Source organism: Heptranchias perlo, chromosome 4 (genome assembly GCF_035084215.1).
Source record: "Heptranchias perlo isolate sHepPer1 chromosome 4, sHepPer1.hap1, whole genome shotgun sequence".
NCBI lineage: Eukaryota > Metazoa > Chordata > Chondrichthyes > Hexanchiformes > Hexanchidae > Heptranchias > Heptranchias perlo.
Window position 1 is genome coordinate 30,926,034 of NC_090328.1, and position 23,141 is coordinate 30,949,174.

The following is a 23,141-nucleotide window of genomic DNA, read 5'->3' on the forward strand; positions in this document are numbered from 1 at the left end:
ACGGCGAATAGCCGGACTCACTGTGAGCAACACCACAGAAGATCTGCTAGTGTAATACAAACATTATTTATTTTATTCAGTCATGATAAATCAATGGTCCTGATAATACATTATAAACAAATTAACAACCTTACTGTTAATAGCATACCGTTGCACGAGCACATTGCACGAGCATGGGAATCTACTAGCGCATTTTTTTAAAAAAAACTGACATCCAAAATAAATTTACAGAAAATCAAAAAAGTAACACTCACAAAAAATATTTTCCCATTGAAGAACCTGGAGTTTGGAAATAGGAGGGCATGGCTTCTTCCAGATTCTGCCAATCCCTGTAATTTTCTCCTCCCCTCTTCTCATCGAGTTAAACCTAAACCCGAACATTCAATGTCCACAGACTCCATGTACAGGTTGTACTATTTACTCGGCCTCCAGCACACACCTCAACCATTTGCCCGGCGCGCGTGCGGTGCGCATGCTGATCCAGTAATTGGACAGTACGCATGCGCGGTTGCTGTGGACTGCTTTGCCGGGATGGGTGGCCGCTGGTTTTATCGGGTACGCAGGCGCATAGGTTGCCGAGTGATTGGCTCGTACGCGGGTCTGGTGGGGCGGCCCATCGGTTGGCTCGGCACGCACGCGCGGGTGGAGGCTGCGCTCTCGCGGAAACAGCAGAGGAAGCGCGAGGGAAATGGAGAGCGAACCGACGTCGGACTGTGAAAGCGAAGAGACCATCGTGGCGGGGTCGGTCCAGGAGAGTGACGTCGAGGAGGACGAGCTGCGCGTGGAGAGGTATCCGAATTATAACGGCTACTGGAGCCCGAGACGGTAACACCCTGTCACTGGCGGCAAAAGAGCGGCGTCCGCGTTACATACAGCGCGAGTCCAGGGCCCCGCCTCTCGCACCGGGGCCGCGGGCCCCGCCTCACCTATCAAAATTTTAATTTGAGGCTTTGGGCGAGTGGCAGCCAGTGTACACAGGGTGAGAGGGACTTGGTACCAGTTAGAATACAGGCAGCAGTGTTTTGGATGCGATGAAGTTTGTGTTGGATGGGAGGCTGGCTGGGGGACTATTGGAACAGTTGAGTTTGAGGTGACAAGAGGCACGGGTGAGGGTTTCAGCAGCAGATGGGCTGAGGGAAGAACGAGGTGGAAGTAAGTGGCCTTTGCGTTGGAGTGGATATGGGACCGGATGATCAGCTCAGGGTCAAACAGGATACCAAGTTTGCGAACAGTACATTTCAACCTATGACAGTGGCTGTAGAGGGGAATGGATTGGTGGCGAGTGTACAGAATTTGTAGTGGGGACCATGTTTAGAATCATAGAATAGTTACAGTCCTTACCCGGTCTGGCCGATATGTGACTCCAGACCCACAGCAATGTGGTTGATTCTTAATTGCCTCTGAAATGGCCTAGCAAGCCACTCAGTTGTACAATCTCGCTTAAAAAAAGTCATAATAAGAATAAAACCGGACAGACCACCCGGCATCGGACCACTAGGCACCGGACACGACAAAGGCAAACCAAGCCCAGTCGACCCTTCAAAGTCCTCCTCACTAACATCTGGGGACTTGTGCCAAAATTGGGAGAGGTGTCCCGCAAACACTTCAAGCAACAGCCTGACCTAGCCATACTCACAGAATCATACCTTTCAGCCAACGTCCTAGACTCTTCCATCACCATCCCTGCGTATGTCCTGTCCCACCGGCAGGACAGACCAACCAGTGGTGGCAGTACAGTGATATACAGTCAGGAGGGAGTGGCCCTGGGAGTCCTCAACATTGACTCTGGACCCCATGAAATCTCTTGGCATCAGGTCAAACATGGGCAAGGCAACCTCCTGCTGATTACCACCTACCACCCTCCCTCAGCTGATGAATCAGTCTTCCTCCATGTTGAACACCACTTGGAGGAAGCACTGAAGGGAGCAAGGGCACAGAATGTACTCTGGGTGGGGGACTTCAATGTCCATCACCAAGAGTGGCTCGGTAGCACCACTACTGACCAAGCTGGCCGAGTCCTGAAGCACATAGCTGCCAGACTGGGCCTGTGGCAAGTGGTGAGCGAACCAACACGAGGGAAAAACCTACTTGACCTCGTCCTCACCAATCTACCTGTCGCAAATGCATCTGTCCATGACAGTATTGGTAGGAGTGACCACCGCACAGTCCTTGTGGAGACGAAGTCCCGTCTTCGCACTGAGGACACCATCCAACGTGTTGTGTGGCTCTATCACCGTGCTAAATGGGATAGATTCAGAACAGATCTAGCAGCTCAAAACTGGGCATCCATGAGGCGCTGTGGGCCATCAGCAGCAGCAGGATTGTATTCCAGCACAATCTGTAACCCCAAGGCCCAGCATATTCCTCACTCTACTGTTACCAACAAGCTAGGGGATCAACCCTGGTTCAATGAGGAGTGTAGAAGAGCATGCCAGGAGCAGCACCAGGCGTACCTAAAAATGAGGTGCCAACCTGGTGAAGCTACAACTCAGGACTACATGCATGCTAAACAGCGGAAGCAATATGCTATAGACAGAGCTAAGCGATTCCACAACCAACGGATCAGATCAAAGCTCTGCAGTCCTGCCACATTCTGTCGTGAATGGTGGTGGACAATTAAACAACTAACAGGAGGAGGAGGAGGCTCTGTAAACATCCCTATCCTCAATGATGGCGGAGTCCAGGATGTGAGTGCAAAAGACAAGGCTGAAGCGTTTGCAACCATATTCAGCCAGAAGTGCCGAGTGGATGATCCATCTCGGCCTCCTCCCGATATCCCCACCATCACAGAAGCCAGTCTTCAGCCAATTCGATTCACTCCACATGGTATCAAGAAACGGCTGAGTGCACTGGATACAGCAAAGGCTATGGGCCCTGACAACATCCTGGCTGTAGTACTGAAGACTTGTGCTCCAGAACTAGCTGCGCCTCTAGCCAAGCTGTTCCAGTACAGCCAAAACACTGGCATCTACCCGACAATGTGGAAAATTGCCCAGGTATGTCCTGTCCACAAGAAGCAGGACAAATCCAATCCGGCCAATTACCGCCCCATCAGTCTACTCTCAATCATCAGCAAAGTGATGGAAGCTGTCATCGACAGTGCTATCAAACGGCACTTACTCACCAATAACCTGCTCACCGATGCTCGGTTTGGGTTCCGCCAGGACCACTTGGCTCCAGACTTCAGTACAGCCTTGGTCCAAACATGGACAGGTGAGGTGAGAGTGACTGCCCTTGACATCAAAGCAGCATTTGACCGAGTGTGGCACCAAGGAGCTCTAGTAAAATTGAAGTCAATGGGAATCGGGGAAAACTCTCCAGTGGCTGGAGTCATACCTAGCACAAAGGAAGATGGTAGTGGTTGTTGGAGGCCAATCATCTCAGCCCCAGGACATTGCTGCAGGAGTTCCTCAGGGCAGTGTCCTAGGCCCAACCATCTTCAGCTGCTTCATCAATGACCTTCCCTCCATCATAAGGTCAGAAATGGGGATATTTGCTGATGATTGCAGTGTTCAGTTCCATTTGCAACCCCTCAAATAATGAAGCAGTCCGAGCCCGCATGCAGCAAGATCTGGACAACATCCAGGCTTGGGCTCGTAAGTGGCAAGTAACATTCGCGCCAGACAAGTGCCAGGCAATGACCATCTCCAACAAGAGAGATTCTAACCACCTCCCCTTGACATTCAACGGCATTACCATCGCCGAATCCCCTACCATCAACATCCTGGGGGTCACCATTGACCAGAAACTTAACTGGACCAGCCATATAAATACTGTGGCTACAAGAGCAGGTCAGAGGCTGGGTATTCTGCAACGAGTGACTCACCTCCTGACTCCCCAAAGCCTTTCCACCATCTACAAGGCACAAGTCAGGAGTGTGATGGAATACTCTCCACTTGCCTGGATGAGTGCAGCTCCAACAACACTCAAGAAGCTCAACACCATCCAGGACAAAGCAGCCCGCTTGATTGGCACCCCATCCACCACCCTAAACATTCACTCTCTTCACCACCAGCGCACAGTGGCTGCAGTGTGTACTATCCACAGGATGCACTGCAGCAACTCGCCACGGCTTCTTCGACAGCACCTCCCAAACCCGCGACATTAACCACCTAGAAGGACAAGAGTAGCAGGCACATGGGAACAACACCACCTGCACATTCCCCCCCCCCCCCAAGTCTCTCACCGTCCCAACTTGGAAATATATCGTCGTTCCTTCATCGTCGCTGGAACTCCCTTCCTAACAGCACTGTGGGAGAACCTTCACCACATGGACTGCAGCGGTTCAAGAAGGCGGCTCACCACCACCATCTCAAGGGCAATTAGGGATGAGCAATGAATGCCGGCCTCGCCAACAACGCCCACATCCCATGAACGAATAAAAAAAAGCATGGAAGGAGGCTATTCAATCCATTGAGTCTGTGCTGGCTCTATGCAAGAACAATCCAGCTAGTCCCACTTCCCCACCCTTTCCCTGTAGCCCTGCAAATTTTTTCCTTTCAAGTACTTACTCAGTTCCCTTTTGAAAGCAAAAATTGAATCTGCCTCTACCACCCCCTCAGGCAGTACACTTCAGATCCTAACCACTTGCTGTGTGAAAAAGTTTTTCCTCACGTCACTTTTGGTTCTTTTGCCAATCACATTAAATCTATGTCCTCTGGTTCTTGACCCTTCTGCCACTGGGAACAGTTTCTCTCTATCCACTCTGTCTTGACCCTTCATGATTTTGAATCCCTCTATCAAATCTCCTCTCAACCTTCTCTATTCCAAGGAGAACAACCTCAGCTTCTCCCGTCTATCCACGCAACTCAATTCCCTCATCCCTGGAATCATTCTAGTAAATCTCTTCTGCACCCTCTCTAAGGCCTTCACACCTTTCCTAAAATGTGGTGCCCAGAACTGGACACAATACTCCAGTTATGGCCAAACCAGTATTTTATAAAGGTGGTTCATGAGTTCCTTGCTTTTGTACTCTATGCCTCCTATTTATAAAGCCCAGGATCCCGTATGCTTTTTTAACTGCTTTCTCAACCTGCCCTACCAGCATCAACGATTTGTGCACATATACCACCAGATCTCTCTGTTCCTGTAGCCCTTTTAGAATTGTGCCCTTTAGTTTATATTGCTTTGCCTCATCCTTTCTACCGAAATGTATCACTTCGCATTTTTCTGCGTTAAATTTCACCTGCCACGTGTCCGCCCTTGCCAACAGCCTGTCTATATCCTCTTGAAGTCTATCACTATCCTCCTCACTGTTCACTATACTTCCAAGTTTTGTGTCATCTGCAAATTTTGAAATTGTGCCTTGGACACCCAAGTTCAAGTCATTAATGTATATCAAGAAAAGCAGTGGTCTTAGTACCGACCCCTGGGGAACAACACTGTACACTAACCTCCAGTCTGAAAAACAGCCGTTCACCACCACTCTCTTTCCTGTTTAACTGGAGGAAATGGTGGCTTATCTAGGACTGGATGTTTAACAATCAGTCTGACAACACAGAGGCATTGGAAAGATTCAGAGAAGTGGTGGAGAGGGGTAGAGTTTCATGTCGTCTGCTCATATGCCTGTTGGGATGGACTTAAAAGATCCCTTGGAGCATGGAAGTTCTCCTGGTATTCTGGCCAACATTTATCCCTTAACCAACACTACAAAATAGATTAATTGGTCATTTATCTCACTGCTACGTACAAATTGGTTGCTACGTTTGGTTACATAATAACAGTGACTACATTTAAAAGTAATTCCTTGGCTCTGAAGTGCTTTGGGATGTTCTGAGGACATGAAAGGTGCTTCATAAATGCAAGTTAGTTCTTTCTTTGCTCCTATCTGGTGCTGGTCTTCTGGAATAATGTTCCATGCATGAAGCTTGAGTAGACAGGCAGGCATCTCCAAGCCAAGTCTTAAGAAATGACTGAGAATAGCCCAGATATTAATGTTGCTTCCCTGTGTAGGGAAATGCTTGGCTCCATCCAGGACCTCACCAAAGCTGCAGGGCAAGATTTGTAACTGGCATTATGGAGTCTGTGGCCTACCCCTCTGTAACATCATGTTTCATTGCTCCCTCAACTGCACGCTTTATGTTTTACACTTGAAAATTTTAAAACATTTAAAAATATTTTCTATACATATATAGGTTTTAGTGATTAAAGAACTAGTGCCTTGTACAGATTTGTTAGGAGTGGAATCTGTTTTCTCCCAACTCCCCATGCCTCCTCAGACAGCCACATTTTCTGTGGTTTTGTGGAAGAGGTAATTGGTTAATGCTATCCATAGCAATGGGGCTGAGATTGGGAATTCAATAGCTTGATGTGTGAATTCTAGACTCACATGGCTATTGTATCTTGCCAAATTAGAGTTTTCAATATTGCTGTTATAAATACATGTTTCTGTGCTTATTTCATATAGGTTGCTGTTTATTCATAAAAATGCTTTTCAACTGTACCATACAATGAGTGATTTTACTTCAGGCAGAGAAGCAACATTAGGAGGTAATATTTATTTGATTTTACACATCCAATTTTATCAAGAAGTGCATATATGCTCATCTTTTCCCCATTAACTTTTTTCTTTTCTTCTGTCCAGTTTCTTCCTTCCGATCTTAAAGGCACTGATTTTTCTTAAAGGTATGATTCACTGGGTATCAGCAGTCTTCTGGTACCTCGCCCATGAGGTAATTTTTTGTGTAAGCCTAGACAGTGTCAGTCAACTGGCTGTTGGCACACCGGTTTACATCCTAGCATATCAGCTAGCTCAGCATAAACCAGGAATTAGACCTGAGACTTTATGGTGTGTGTTGCTTAATATTGTACCTAGTGACACTTTAATGCACTAGGCCATTGGGAGAGCTCTTGCCTCATTTTTGCCACTCATTTAATTTTCTGCTTGCAATTTCCCTCATGTGTGTCCCCAAACAGTTTTCCTATGTCTTGCATCTTCCCAGTCCAGAGAGCTTACCCAGGGTTCCTTTTAAAACTAGTGCTCAGAAGTATACCAGAATACCCAGGTGTGACTGGCATCACATAAGTAAACATGATGTTTGGATTATTGTACATTGTATTTTATATAATTTGCATTGAGTAATATGCTTTGTTAATTTTGTTATTTAAATACTTATCTACTTAACTAGGATCAGTTGTGGTCTCACAGGGTCTCAGTGACTCCTTTGTAAAATGCTTACCTACTCTTTTCTTGGCAGGTTTCAGTGCTCCTGTAATGGGTGGCCCTCCTCTGGGGCCTCCATGACCTGGTACTTAAAAGTGAGTTTTTCCTCGGAAGGTTGACATAATTGAATCTTTCAGACATCCTACCAGGTTCTTTCATTGCATTGAGTAACTCAGCAATTTATTCCTTTTGGCTTGGGAGTTGGAGAGTTCATGGTCATCACAGACTCTTCAACACCTCAGCCTTGATCAAAGAGTTCAGCAAACTCCAGCTCTTGAATGTTTTCAGTAAAGATGCCAATTTTCTTCATTAGCAACATATCGGTATTATTTTGTTGCAAATTACAGGAATCGGGATAATTCCCAGCTCTTTTTTTCTCTGTCACCAGTTTTCCCACTCCTCTCCTCTCCTGATGTCCTTGCTGGGTTGTGATTATCTTGACCAGGTGGCCATTATGTTAGCCTTGAGACTAAGTGTTGATAGTCTGTGCAGGGGAATTACAGCCAAGCTGGATCCTGTCCTTGCTTGACATCCACACTTATGTGGTTCCAACAGGAGTCACTGGATAACAACCAGGAATGGAAGCCACCTCCAATTTACCCCTCCCTAAACCAAGGCCACTGAGGTGAATAATAGTAATCCTACAGCTGCTCTGGCTGAGACTCAATGGGCATGATTTTAGCATGGAAGTGGGAACTCAGCGGATGGGTAAATAATCGTGTGGGAAACCCGGAAGTAACTTGGGCACGTCGGATTGTCTGATCGCAATTCCATTGAAGACACTTAATACTAGTTTTGGGTTTCGCGTCTCCATACTGCACAGCGGGCGTACTGCACACCGCATGATGCAATTTAAAGCCCACTATTTAAGGGGCCAATACAAAAATGGATTTTGAAGGAGAAAGGAGTAAAAAGCAAAATGGAAGGACATAGATAGAAGTCAGCACCCAGGTTCTCAGATACCCCATTTGAGATACTACTGGCTGCTGTGAAGCAAGAGGGAGGTGTTATACAGATAGGAGGAAGAAACCTGCTTCTGCCACCAAGAAGGTGTGGCAGAAGAGGTCAGCAGCAGGAGCATCTGCCCAGGTCTTGGCTGCAGTGCAGGAAGTGTTTTAATGACCTAACCAAGTCAGGAAAAGTGAGTACATTTGCTGATTCACCCACACCCTGTGTTGTGCAACCCCCCCCCCCCAAACTCTGTGAGCCTACACCATCACATAACTCCTCACACCCGGTTAAGTTTCAGCAGCAACCATCCTTCACTTTTTATGTACTTCCTCAACTCCCCATTTATGCACCCACCATTGCTATCAACCCCAATCCTGATGCAATGTCATGAGTCTGACTGATAGTCACCCTCTGACGCATCTGTTTCATTGTCAGCCTCACCTAAAGCAATGCATCCATGGGGTGAAGACCTCATCTTCAGTCACTCACAGGTCTGCTCTTTCTCCTCCTGTAAAAGAGAGCGCAAAACGCAAGGGAAAGGACCAGAACTGGAGGTGGTCCACTGCATATAGTGGAGCTGACAGATGTGGAGGAGGAGGCCATGGAAATAATCAGAAAAGTGGCAATCTTACCAATGACCGCTGAGGTCTGGAACAGTACAGTCATTGATAAAATCAATTCATCATGTCTGTGAAAGATGTTAAAGTTCTGTCATCAGCCATCTGCAGGTTCCCAGTCTCTCAATCTCCAATGGATAGGCATGCATCTTTGCAAGGTAATGGAAAATGTACCACGCACACTTTCCACAATAGCGGAGACCATGGAGGTGTTCAACTCCATCACTAGTTTGATTTGTTGTCGCAGGTAAGTGCGAGAATGTCTGCAACGGAGGGAGTGGCAGCCTTCGTTGAGCTTCATGCATGGCTCTCAAGTGAGTCTACGCAGGCCATGACAACGGCCTTGCAGATTTTGGATGCCAATATGTCTGCTGCCTTAAACAGGTGACAGCTACCTTATCTGTGGCCTTACAACGTGGCACATCTGTTCACCAACCTGCTGTCCAGCAGAGTGGTGGGTGTGATGTTGCGCTCGCTCGGGAGAGGGATGAAGGCAAAAGGAGACAAGGAAGTGGAGACTCCACTCAAAGCGCTCCCATGACTCACCCGTTGCCCCGCCTCCCTCCCCCAACCAGTACCCGCAATGCAGCCTCCTCTCCTGAAGGCCGAGCCTACCCCTGCACAGGTACAGTCATTGGCGGGGCCTCCAGGGACTCCAAAACCCAGAAAGCGCAGCAGTCAGGGCAGATATCTGAGCAACCTTCCACTACCTCCATGGAAGCCACAGGGAATGCACCAAGTAGAAGCTGCAGAAAGTGAAAGGTTAAGCAAGGGTATGCACAAGGGTGTTTGACAAAATGCCATGTTCACTTATATTTTTTTTATTATGCCACATTAAATTTAATCATTATCACCACTACCATGTCTTGGCCATTATTGCGTCCCGTCTGTGAAGTCACCCTTTCATTTGCTTCATCATGAATGCCAAGACATGACTACACCCATTGGGCGGGTGTGCAATGGGTGTATACGTGGTTGAAGGAATGTTTAGTGCAAAGCGAAGCGGGGGGGGGGTTGGCGGTGTTAATTGTATCCATGTGATTTATATCAATTAGTTTTAATTGTATTCCGGTGGTGTGTATCAATTGGGGCTCTTGTATCCATATATGAGAGCTTAACTAGGGTGTGGTGTGTGCAATGTGGAGCTCTGTGTATAAAAACTTGGAAGCAACTGAAGTCTAGGCTCTAGTAGCCTATCCTTCACTGGGCTGTCCAGTTTAGAACAGGCAGTGGTTGTTCCAGATGGCCTGAGTATGCTCAGTTTGGGTTCTGTCAGGACCACTCGGCTCTAGACCTTATTACAGCCTTGGTCCAAACAGGAACAAAAGAGCTGAATTCCAGAGGTGAGGTGAGAGTGACTGCCCTTGACATCAAGGCAGCATTTGACCGAGTGTGGCACCAAGGAGCCCTAGTAAAATTGAAGTCAATGGGAATCAGGGGGAAAACTCTCCAGTGGCTGGAGTCATACCTAGCGCAAAGGAAGATGGTAGTGGTTGTTGGAGGCCAATCATCTCAGCCCCAGGACATTGCTGCTGGAGTTCCTCAGGGCAGTGTCCTCGGCCCAACCATTTTCAGCTGCTTCATCAATAATCTTCCCTCCATCATAAGGTCAGAAATGGGGATGGTCGCTAACGATTGCACAGTGTTCAGTTCCATTCGCAACCCCTCAAATAATGAAGCAGTCCGAGCCCGCATGCAGCACGACCTGGACAACATCCAGGCTTGGACTGATATGTGGCAAGTAGCTTGCGCGAGACAAGTGCCAGGCAATGACCATCTCCAACAAGAGAGAGTCTAACCACCTCCCCTTGACATTCAACGGCATTACCATCGCCAAATCCCCCACCATCAACATCCTGGGTGTCACCATTGACCAGAAACATAACTGGACCAGCCATATAAATACTGTGGTTACAAGAGCAGGTCAGAGGCTGGGTATTCTGCGACGAGTGACTCACCTCCTGACTCCCCAAAGCTTTTCCACCATCTACAAGGCACAAGTCAGGAGTGTGATGGAATACTCTCCACTTGCCTGGATAAGTGCAGCTCCAACAACACTCAAGAAGCTCAACACCATCCAGGACAAAGCAGCCCGCTTGATTAGCACCCCATCCACCACCCTAAACATTCACTCCCTTCACCACCGGCGCACTGTGGCTGCAGTGTGTACCATCCACAGGATGCACTGCAGCAACTCGCCACGGCTTCTTCGACAGCACCTCCCAAACCCGCGACCTCTACCACCTAGAAGGACAAGAGCAGCAGGCACATGGGAACAACACCACCTGCATGTTCCCCTCCAAGTCACGCACCATCCCGACTTGGAAATATATCGCCCTTCATCGTCGCTGGGTCAAAATCCTGGAATTCCCTTCCTAACAGCACTGTGGGAGAACCTTCACCACACGGACTGCAGCGGTTCAAGAAGGCGGCTCACCACCACCTTCTCAAGGGCAATTAGGGATGGGCAATAAACGCTGGCCTCGCCAGCGATGCCCACATCCCATGAACAAATAAAAAAAATGTTAAATTCTTCACATTGCACAGCTCATTGAGCATTTGTTAGAGATTAGGGCCTCATGAGCAGCAATGTGCTTGGCTGCCCTGGTGATGGATACCCCATCTTCATTTTCCTCATCTTCTATGTTGGCGCCCTTGGGAGACACATTCAGGAGTAGTTAAATCCGTTTCTGTTGCAGAATCTACAACAAGCTAAATACCGCAAGTGCTAAGTACCTAAAACGCCCCCGTAGCTATTGGCCCACCGGCTTTAAGTGGGGACGAGAATTCCGGGTTTCTGTTCGCGCGCAACCTGTTGCCCACCCGCCAACCAACCCACCCATTCTTGGGATTTAAAATTACCCCCAATAACTTAAGCAGGGATCAGGGATTTGACCTAGTTGCTTCCTGATCTATTTAATTCATATACCCAGTAAAGTGTTGAGCTTTTGGACAAGCCATTTTCAGGGATTTAAAGTGGTTGTTTTCCATCATTGGTTCATAGTTTGACTTTGTACCTAAAGTTATCACTTGTAAATTACTTCTTAAGAATGCAGTGAGGTTTTTATAGGTTAGTTGCAATTATTCATAATTAGTATATAGTACAGAAAATAGAAATTTCATATCTGTGCACAGGATGATTCAACTCCATGATTATGTAATTTTTAGTGAAAACTATATCGTGGCTTACAGGATGGGAAGATCATGGCCTTGATATTATCCCCCCCACGACGGCCCGGAGAGCGTCGGGGATGGGGTTAAAGAGTTAAATACGGGAAACATGTCCCCAACCTGCTGCGCATGTGTCTGCTGCCTTTTTTTTGGTGGCAGATATCGGGGCATCCGAGTGTACCGCCATGGAGAGGCAGGAAACTTCATTAACATATTTAAATCGGACTCCCACAGTGCAATTAGGAGCCCAATTTAAAATTGACTGTTGCTGCACGAGTTTCCCAGGGGCTGGAAAACCTGGCAGGGAGGATTGATGAGGGTAGTGCTGTGGATGTTGTCTACATGGATTTTAGTAAGGCGTTTCACAAGGTCCCACATGGCAGACTGGTCAGAAAGGTAAAAGCCCGTAGGATGCAGGGAAATGTGGCGAATTGGATCCAAAATTGGCTCAGTAACAGGAAGCAAAGGGTAAAAGTCGATGGATGTCTTTGCGAATGGAAATCCATTTCCAGTGGTGTGCCACAGGGCTCAGTGTTGGGTCCCTTGCTGTTTGTGGTATATATTAATGATTTGGACTTGAATGTAGAGGGAATGAATGGCAAATTTGCAGACGACACAAAAATTGTCCCTGTAGTTGATAGTGAAGAGGATAGCTTTAGACTCCAAGAAGATATCAATGGATTGGTGGAGTGGGTGGAAAAGTGGCAAATGGGGTTAAACCGGAGAAGTGTGAGGTAATGCACTTAGGGAGGGCAAACAGTAAACGGGAATATATTGAGAGGGGTAGAGGAAGTGAGAGACCTTGGAGTGCATGTGCACAGGTCCCTGAAGGTGGCAGTACAGGTAGATAAGGTTGTGAAGAAGGCATACGGAATGCTCTCCGTTATTAGCCGAGGTATAGAATACAAAAGCAGGGATGTAATGATGGAACTGTATAAAACGCTGGTAAGGCCACAGCTGGAGTATTGTGCGCAGTTCTGGTCACCACATTACAGGAAGGACGTAATTGCTGTGGAGAGAGTGCAGAGAAGATTTACAAGAATGTTGCCAGGGCTTGAAAATTGAAGCTACGAGGAGATATTGGATAGGCTGGGGTTGTTTTCCTTGGAGCAGAGGAGGCTGAAGGGAGACTTGATTGAGGTGTACAAAATTATGAGGGGCCCAGATAGAGTAGACAGGAAGTACCTGTTTCCCCTAGCGGAGAGTTCAAGAACTAGAGAACATAGATTTAAGCTGATTGGCGGAAGGATTAGAGGGGACATGAGGAAAACCTTTTTTACCCAGAGGGTGTTGGGTGTATGGAATTCGCTGCCCGAATTGGTGGTAGAGGCAGGGACCCTCAACTCTTTTTAAAAAGTACCTGGACCTGCACCTAAAGTGCTGTAAGCTGCAGGGCTACGGACTGGGTGCTGGAAGGTGGGATTGGAATGGGCACCTGGTTGTTCTTTGAGCCGGCGTGGACACGATGGGCCGAATGGCCCCCTTCTGTGCTGTATATTTTCTATGGTTCTATGGAGGTGGGAGCTGCAGGCTCGACAAGGTGGTAAGTGCCTTTTCCAGCACTCCTTGTGAGCCAGCAGGAGCAGGAGTGCTCCCCAGCCCTACAAGGAGGCCTTCAGTCTCCACTGCTCCCCCACCCCCCACAGCCTTTCCGATTGCCAGCCTCTGTCCCCCTTCCCGATCGCTTGACGACCTCTCTTTCCCCCTTCCCGATTGACGGAAACCGTTCTCAAGGGTCCCCGGCTGCGGCCTCCTGCCACCGGTGTTCTCTCCCAGCCACCAGCTGGATTGTCCTTTTGGCCGGCTGCCGGGCAGGAAATGGAACTAAAAGTTCGGCAGGACTTTCACGTTCCCGGTCTTGCCAGGTTCTTCGGCTGTACTTGGCCTCCCCGTAAATACCGGGGCCCATGTCTGTATTCCCTTCCTACCAATAATGTTAAATGGACAATTCCTTCTAAATTTTCCTGATTAGCTCAGTTCACGGAATGCACCTTAATTTGACCAGTGATGAGCACTGCACCCAAAAGTGAATAATCACCTTTTCTACTTGTTTTAGGAAGTTCCTCACCTGTCATACAACTGATTCCTAAATCCAAATGTTTTCGATTACATGCGGAAAATCATCAACAGCAAGTGAATACTCAGGTATGAAGTGTGATACCAAAGTTAGAAATTGGCTTGTGGAATGAAGGATGAGTGGTAATAAATACCATGAGTATTTGAAAGTCGATAAATCCCAAGGACCCGATGATCTACATCCCAGGGTTTTGAAAGAGGTGGCTATAGAGATAGTGGATGCATTGGTTGCATTGGAATCTATAGATTCTGGAACGGTTCCTGCAGATTGGAGGGTAGCAAATGTAACCACACTATTTAAGAAAGGAGGGAGAGAGAAAACAGGGAATTACAGACCTGTTCGCCTGACATCAGTAGTTGGGAAAATGCTAGAATCTATTCTAAAGGATGTGATAACAGGACATTTAGAAAATAATAGGATTTGGCAGTGTCAACATGGATTTATGAAAGGGAAATCATGTTTGACAAACCCTATTGGAGTTCTTTGAGGATGTAACTAGTAGAATAGATAAGGAGAAACCTGATTTTCAGAAGGCTTTCGATAAGGTCCCACACAGGAGGTTGGTGAACGAAGTAAGAGCACATGGAATTGGGGGTAATATACTGGCATGGATTGACAACTGGGCAACAGAGAGTAGGAATAAACGGGTCTTTTTCAGGTTGGCAGTCTGTGACTAGTGGGGTACCGAAGGGATCAGCACTTGGGCCCCAGCTATTCACAATCTATATCAATGATATGGATGAGGGGACCAAATGTAATATTTCCAAGTTTGCTGATGACACAAAACTGGGTGGGAATGTGAGTTTTGAGGAGGATGCTAAGAGGCTGTACAGGAGTAAAGATGTCTTACTGAAATTACATAGGGCCTTGGTGAGACCACACCTGGAGTATTATGTACAATTTTGGTCTCCTTACCTAAGAAAGGATATACTTGCCATAGAGGGAGTGCAATGAAGGTTCACCAGACTGATTCCTGGGATGGCGGGATTGTCGTCTGAGGAGAGATTGAATAGACTAGGCCTGTATTCTCTAGAGTTTAGAATAATGAGAGGTGATCTCATTGAAACATACAAAATTCTTACAGGACTCGACTGGGTAGAAGCAGGGAGGATGTTTCCCCTGGCTCGGGAGTCTAGAACCAGGGGTCACAGTCTCAGAATAAGGGGTAGGCCATTTAGGACTGAGATGAGGAGAAATTTCTTCACTCAGAGGGTGGTGAATCTTTGAGCCTGGGGTAGAGAATTCCAATCATTGAGTACATTCAAAACAGAGATCGATATATTTCTAGATATTAAAGGCATCAAGGGATATGGGGATGGTGCAGGAAAATGGCATTGAGGTAGAAGATCAGCCATGATCTTGTTGAATGGCGGAGCAGGCTCAAGGGGCCAGATGGCCTACTCCTGCTCCTATTTCTTATGTTCTTATTAGATTTTTGAGCCCTGAAATTTCTCATTACTAGGTTGGAATAGTGGGCTGGTGGGGGAGGAATTTGGGCTGCTACCTAGTTGTGTTGAGTCTTCTACCCCATTTTTTTTGTAAAATAACAAATCCCAGTGGAAGTCAGGACAAACACTTCTTGCATTTTTGCTCTTCTGTGCAGATGTCATAAAAAGTGATTGGACTGGTAGGAATCTATCATCTGTCAGAATTCCTGCCAGTTCCTCCTCAGTTGCCCCCAATGCTATTTATGCTTGGACCCGGTAGAAGTGGGGACACTTATTTCTTTTAAGAATCCAGTTTCCGCATAACCGTCAATGCAGAGCCAGATGCCACAGAGAAATCTCTTTCTCTCCCGCCACCCCCCCACCCCCTGCCAAATCCTGGCTGAGGCATATGTCCCAGTAGTGCTAATGATTCTGACCCCGGGATTTGGGACAGGGTCAGTGGCGCATCTATGGACGAGTTCCACTCCATTCCCGATCCACCCCTACAGGAGGCCAGATGACGAATTTCTAGCCCTTTATGTTGGTTTTTATACTTAATATATATTTTTAGTATTTTCTTTATTTCCCCTGTCCATATTTATTGCTGGTTGCTCACTACCATTATGCTGTGACTGTACATGGCCATCATCTGTGGCACTCTGATCACAACCTGCCAAATAATAATTTTTCTTCAAGTCAAACAGGTGTCCCTTGTGCTCAGCATTGCTAAAGATACACATGTTGGGAATTATGTCGTATGATGTACTTCTTGACATTTGCATGTAATTCTAATATGCTCACCCCTATTTGAATGGCATCACTTATGGTAGAAAATGTCAGAAGTATAGGAAGCAGGGAGTTGGTAAAACAGCTCCCAAATAATTTTCTATCAAATTCCTGCCTATGGTGTTGGAGGGAAGCTTTAATTTTCTTAGGGCCATTTCTGTGGCAGCAGTGAGCTGTTTTGATGGGACGATATGCCTTGAACAGAGGTGGGACCATATCCTTGCAGGCAAGTTAACGAGAGCTGTAAGGGAGTGGGATGGGAAAAGCGAGAAAGTCTTTTCTCCTACAATCTTCAGGCTTTTAGAACACCTAATCACTAATTCCTGATTTATTTCTTTTTTATTATTTTCAATCTTGGTGTCCCGCATTGAGCCTTTTTGATTTCTGAATATAAAAGGAGACTGATCACTCTCTGAGTGACAAGTTAGCCAATGGCTTGTTTAGTGCACAATATAAATAGTTAATTCATGTCATTTACACTTTGTCAACATTTCCTTCCCCATGATCTCTACCACCGACAGGACAAGAGCTGCAATCTTGTGGGAACACCATCACTGCCAAGTCGCACACTATCCTGACTTGGATATATGTCGTTGTTCCTTTGTTGCTGGGTAAATATTCTGAAATTCTCTACCTAACATCATTGTAGGAGCCCCATCACCACAAGGACTGCAGGTCCACCTGAAGGAGAAGGTTCACCACCAACTTCTTGGGCAACTAAGATGGGCAATAAATGCGGCCGTGCTAGCGTCATCCACATCTCAAGAACAAATAATAAAAAACATCTCAAAAAAATACTCGCACTTAAAATTTCATCACCCATATATGTCAATCCTCCATATTAAGATTGCTGCACCTGTCAGCTGTAAGTTCAATCAATTGATTGTGTGAGCTGCCATTGAAAGTTGGATTGGGTGAGAAGGTTGAAACTGGTAGTTAGGTTAATAAGGGGAATGTGGATAAGAAGTATGAGAATGTTTTTCAACATGTTGTTCAGTATCAATGAAAACAGAAAATGCTGGAAATTCTCAGCAAGTCAGGCAGCATCTGTGTAGAAAGAAACAGAGTTAACATTTCACATCGATGACTCTTCGTCAAACTGGAAAAAAATGAAGATTAAACAGTTTTTAAGCAAGAGCCAGGGAAAGGGTGGGGGAGGAAGGGGAGTGGAGGAAAGAACAAAAGGGAAGGTCTCTGATAGGGTGGAGGGCAGGAGTGATTAAATGACAAAAGGGATGATGGTGCAAGGCAAGGAGGGTGGTAATGGGACAGGTTAAGAAAGAAAAGACGGGTCTAGAGGAGCTGTAAAATGGCAACATCAGAACCATTAGCAGCACTCACTGTCCGAAAAAAAGGGGAGCAGTGGTTATGATCTGAAGTTATTGAAATCAATAGCAAAATACTGTGGATGCTGGAAATCTGAAATAAAAGCAGAAAATGCTGGAAAAGCTCAGCAAGTCAGGCAGCATCTGTGGAGTTAACGTTTCAGGTCAAAGACCTTTCGTCAGAACTGGAAGATTTTAAAGAGTTAAAGTTTTCAAGCAAGTACAGAGCCAGGGAAAGGGAAGGGAAGGGAGGGGAGGGGAGGACAGAACAAAAGGGAAGGTCTGTGATAGGGTAGAGAATAAGAGTAATTAAATGACAAAAGGGATGATAGTGCAAGGCAAGGAGGGTGGTAATGAGACAGGTTAAGGAACAAAAGATGGGCCTGGAGTAGTTATGAATGGCAACAGCAGAACCATTACCAGCACTTGCTGTCTGAAAAAATGGGAGCAGTGGTTATGCTCTGAAGTTATTGAAATCAATGTTGAGTCCAGAGGGTTGTAAAGTGCCGAAACAAAAGATGAGATGCTGTTCTTCGAGCTTCTGTTGAGCTTCATTGGAACAGTGTAAGAGGCTGAGGTCAGAGTGGGAGTGGAACGGGGAATTAAAATGGCAAGTGACCGGCAGGTCAGGGTCACGCTTGTGGACAGACAACAAAGCGATCACCCAATCTGCGTTTGGTCTCCCCAACGTAGAGGAGACCAGTATACAGTATACTAAATTGAAAGAAGTACAAGTAAACCGCTGTTTCACCTGGAAGGAGCGTTTGGGGCCCTGGATGGTGGGAAGGGAGGAGGTGAAGGGGCAGTTGTTGCATCTCCTGCGCTCGCACGAGAAGGTGCTGTGGGGAGGAGAGCGGTGTTGGGGATGCTGGAAGAGTGGACCAGGGTGTTGCAGATGGAGCGGTCCCTTCGGAATGCTGGGAGGGGAGGAGAAGATGTTTTTGGTGGTGGCGGAAATGGTGGAGGATGATCCATTGAATGTGGAGGCTGGTGGAGTGGAAGGTGAGGACGAAGGGGACCCTATCATAGTTCTGGGAGGGGAAGTGGGGTGAGGGCAGAATTGTGGGAAATAGGATGAACACGGTCGAGAGGCTACAGTGGAGTGGAATCCTCAGGAGGAAAAAGGAAGACATATCGGAAGCACTGGTGTGGAAGGTGGTATCGTCAGAACAGATGCGATGGAGTTCGAGAAACTGGGAGAAGGGAATAGAGTCCTTACAGGAAGCAGGCTGGGAGGAAATGTAATCAAGATAGCTGTGGAAGTTGGTGGGCTTTTTTTTATTCGTTCATGGGATGTGGGCGTCGCTGGCGAGGCCGGCATTTATTGCCCATCCCTAATTGCCCTTGAGAAGGTGGCGGTGAGCCACCTTCTTGAACCGCTGCAGTCCGTGTGGTGAAGGTTCTCCCACAGTGCTGTTAGGAAGGGAGTTCCAGGATTTTGACCCAGCGACGATGAAGGAACGGCAATATATTTCCAAGTCGGGATGGTGTGTGACTTGGAGGGGAACGTGCAGGTGGTGTTGTTCCCATGTGCCTGCTGCCCTTGTCCTTCTAGGTGGTAGAGGTCGTGGGTTTGGGAGGTGCTGTCGAAGAAGCCTTGGCGAGCTGCTGCAGTGCATCCTGTGGATGGTGCACACTGCAGCCACTGTGCGCCGGTGGTGAAGGGAGTGAATGTTTAGGGTGGTGGATGGGGTGCCAATTAAGCGGGCTGCTTTGTCCTGGATGGTGTTGAGCTTCTTGAGTGTTGTTGGAGCTGCACTCATCCAAGCAAGTGGAGAGTATTCCATCACACTCCTGACTTGTGCCTTGTAGATGGTGGAAAGGCTTTGGGGAGTCAGGAGGTGAGTCACTCGTCGCAGAATACCCAGCCTCTGACCTGCTCTTGTAGCCACAGTATTTATATGGCTGGTCCAATTAAGTTTCTGGTCAATGGTAAAACCCAGGATGTTGATGTTGGGGGATTCGGCGATGGTAATGCTGTTGAATGTCAAGGGGAGGTGGTTAGAATCTCTCTTGTTGGAGATGGTCATTGCCTGGCACTTGTCTGGCGCGAATGTTACTTGCCACTTATGAGCCCAAGCCTGGATGTTGTCCAGGTCTTGCTGCATGCGGGCTCGGACTGCTTCATTATTTGAGGGGTTGCAAATGGAACTGAACACTGTGCAATCATCAGTGAACGTCCCCATTTTGGACCTTGTGATGGAGGGAAGATCATTGATGAAGCAGCTGAAAGATGGTTGGGCCTAGGACACTGCCCTGAGGAACTCCTGCAGCAATGTCCTGGGGCTGAGATGATTGGCCTCCAAAAACCACTACCATCTCTCTTTGTGCTAGGTATGACTCCAGCCACTGGAGGGTTTTCCCCCTAATTCCCATTGACTTCAATTTTACTAGGGCTCCTTGGTGCCACATTCGGTCAAATGCTGCCTTGATGTCAAGGGCAGTCACTCTCACCTCACCTCTGGAACTCAGCTCTTTTGTCCATGTTTGGACCAAGACTGTAATGAGGTCTGGAACCGAGTGGTCCTGGCGGAACCCAAACTGAGCATCGGTGAGCAGGTTATTGGTAAGTGCCGCTTGATAGCACTGTCGATGACACCTTCCATCACTTTGCTGATGATTGAGAGTAGACTGATGGGACGATAATTGGCCGGATTGGATTTGTCCTGCTTTTTGTGGACAGGACATACCTGGGCAATTTTCCACATTGTCTGGTAGATGCCAGTGTTGTAGCTGTACTGGAACAGCTTGGCTAGAGGCGCAGCTAGTTCTGGAGCACAAGTCTTCAGCACAACAGCCGGGATGTTGTCGGGGCGCATAGCCTTTGCATTATCTAGTGCACTCAGCTGTTTCTTGATATCATGTGGAGTGAATCAAATTGGGTGAAGACTGGCTTCTGTGATGGTGGGGATATCGGGAGGAGGCCGAGATGGTTCATCCACTCGGCACTTCTGGCTGAAGATGGTTGCAAACGCTTCAGCCTTGTCTTTTGCACTCACGTGCTGGACTCCGCCATCATTGAGGATGGGGATGTTTACAGAGCCTCCTCCTCCCGTTAGTTGTTTAATTGTCCACCACCATTCACGACAGAATGTGGCAGGACTGCAGAGCTTTGATCTGATCCGTTGGTTGCTTATAATAGATATTGGTGGACAGCCTAGCCCCAGAAATGGAGATGAAGAAGTCGAGGAAGGGAAGAGTTGAAGATGGACCACGTGAAGGCGAGGGAAGGGTGGAAATTGGAAGCAAAGTTGAAGAAATTTTCAGTTCGGGGCGAGGGCAAGAAGCAGCACCGATACAGTCAAAGTACCGGAAAAAGAGGTGAGGGAGGGGACTTGTGTAGGACTGGAACAAGGAATGTTCCATATATCCCTCAAACGGCACGCGTAGCTGGGACCCATATGGGTTCCCATAGCGACACCTTTTATTTGGAGGAAGTGAATGGAGTTAAAGGAGAAGTTATTCAATGTAAGATCAAGTTCAGCTAGGCGGAGGGGGGTGGTGGTGGATGGGGACTGGTTGGACCTCCGTTCAAGGAAGAAGCAGAGGGCGTCCTGGTGGGTGATGGAGGTGTAGAGGGACTGGACGTTCATGGTGAAAAGGAGATGGTTAGGGCCGGGGAACTGGAAACTGCAAATGGCGGAGGGCATCAGAAGAGTTGCGGATAGGTCGGAAGAGACTGGACAAGGGGAGAAAAAATAGTTGAGATATGAAGAAATAAGTTCCGTGGGGCAAGAACAGGCTGAAACGGTGGGTCTCCCATGGCAGTCCTGTTTGTGGATCTTGGGAAGGAGGTAGAAGCGGGCTGCACAGGGTTGGAAAACTATGAAGTTGGAGGCCGTTGGGGAGAAGATGTCCGGAGGAGATGAGGTCAGTGATGATCTGGGAAACTATGACCTGATGTTTGGCGATGAGGTCCTGGTCCAGGGTGAGGCAGGAGGAGGTGTCAGAGAGTTGGTGTTCGGTCTTCGCAAGGTAGAGGGTAGAGGTCTGTTTGCCACACAACAGCTTTGCCCTTGTCAGCAGGTTTAATGACAATATCTGGGTTGGACCTGAAAGAATGGAGTGCTGCAAGTTCAGAGGGAAGGAGGTTAGAGTGAGTGAGGAGAGCAGAGAAATTGAGACTGCTCAATTTGCTTTGGTCTCCCCAATGTAGAGGAGACCGCATTGTGAGCACCGAATACAGTATACTAAATTGAAAGAAGTAAATCGCTGTTTCACCTGACGGTCGCTTGCCATTTTAATTCCCTGTCTCACTCCCACTCTGACCTCTCTGTCCTCGGCCTCTTGCACTGTTCCAATGAAGCTCAACAGAAGCTCGAGGAACAGCATTTCATATTTTGATTAGGCACTTTACAACCTTCTGGACTCAACATTGATTTCAATAACTTCAGATCATAACCACTGCTCTTTTTTTCGGACAGGGAGTACTGCTAATGGTTCTGATGTTGCCATTTATAGCTCCTCATAGACCCATCTTTTGTTTCTTTACTTGTCCCATTACCACCCTCCTTGACTTGCACTATCACCCCTTTTGTCATTTAATCACTCCTGCCTTCCACCCTATCAGAGACCTTCCCTTTTGTTCTTTCTCCCCTCCTCTTCTTCCCCCGGCTCTGTACATGTTGAAAATTAAACAGTTTCTAAGCTTTTTCTATTTCTGACGAAGGGTCATCGACCTGAAATGTTAACTGTTTCTTTCTCCACAGATGCTGCCTGATTTGCCAGAACTGGAAGGTGTTAAAAGAGTTAAAGCTTTTGAACAAGCACAGAGCCAGGGAAAGGCGGGGGGTGGGGGGGGGGGTGGGGGGGGGGTGGGGGGGAGGGGAGGGGAGGAAAGAACAAAAGGGAAGGTCTGTGATAGGGTAGAGGGCACGAGTGATTAAATGACAAAAGGGATGACGGTGCAAGGCAAGGAAGATGGCAGTGGGACAGGTTAAGAAACAAAAGATTGATCAGGAGTGGCTGTAAATGGCAGCAGCAGAACCATTACCAGCACTAGCTGACTGAAAAAATGGGAGCAGTGGTTATTATCTGAAATTATTGAAATCAATGTTGAATCCGAAAGGTTGTAAAGTAGTTGTAAGGTTCCAATAATTAGAATACATGACTAGAGGGGAAAGAGACCACTTAGGCAAGAAGATCATGCTGGGAAAAATATAAGACTTAAGGATCAAGGAAAATATGGTTGGATGATATAAGGAACTAGACAGGAATGTCAATTAGACTTACAGTAGGACTAACAGTTGATAGACACCATTGGCGTAGCATTGTGAATATAGCTGTACAACCTCAGACATAAGAGTGACACTTGAGAAAGAAGAGGTTGATGTTGAAGTGCAGAAACTGATGAAGAATGCTGATATTGTATGTAAATTTTGTGTGGACTGAATTATTCTTGCCAAGAGGTGAATTCCTTCTATTCATAAGGTACTGAGATGTAAATGGCATTCAGGGGGATTTGGACATCTTTGTACACAAATCACAAAGTTAATATGCAGGTACAGCAAGCAATTAGGAAGGCAAATGGTATGTTGGCCTTTATTGCAAGGGGGTTGGAGTACAAGAGAAAGGAAGTCTTGCTGAAATTGTACACGGCTTTGGTGAGACCACACCTGAAGTACT

General features: G+C 47.1%; 1 protein-coding gene across 2 annotated transcripts in view; it reads left to right on the forward strand.

Annotated features, from left to right (window-relative positions):
* Positions 1 to 654: 654 nt before the first annotated feature.
* The window catches only part of LOC137320458 (ankyrin repeat domain-containing protein 31-like), a 34,531-nt gene continuing 12,044 nt past the window's right edge, over positions 655 to 23,141 (forward strand). The window contains exons 1-4 of one of the 2 annotated variants that reach the window (XM_067982158.1): positions 655 to 789; positions 6,407 to 6,489; positions 13,958 to 14,046; positions 16,713 to 16,937. In XM_067982158.1, the coding sequence (XP_067838259.1) occupies positions 689 to 789; positions 6,407 to 6,489; positions 13,958 to 14,046; positions 16,713 to 16,769 (330 nt within the window). In that variant the 5' untranslated portion in view covers positions 655 to 688 and the 3' untranslated portion in view covers positions 16,770 to 16,937. Of the gene's footprint in view, positions 790 to 6,406; positions 6,490 to 13,957; positions 14,047 to 16,712; positions 16,938 to 23,141 lie in introns of those variants that run through there. The other variant, XM_067982159.1, reaches the window with a different exon arrangement.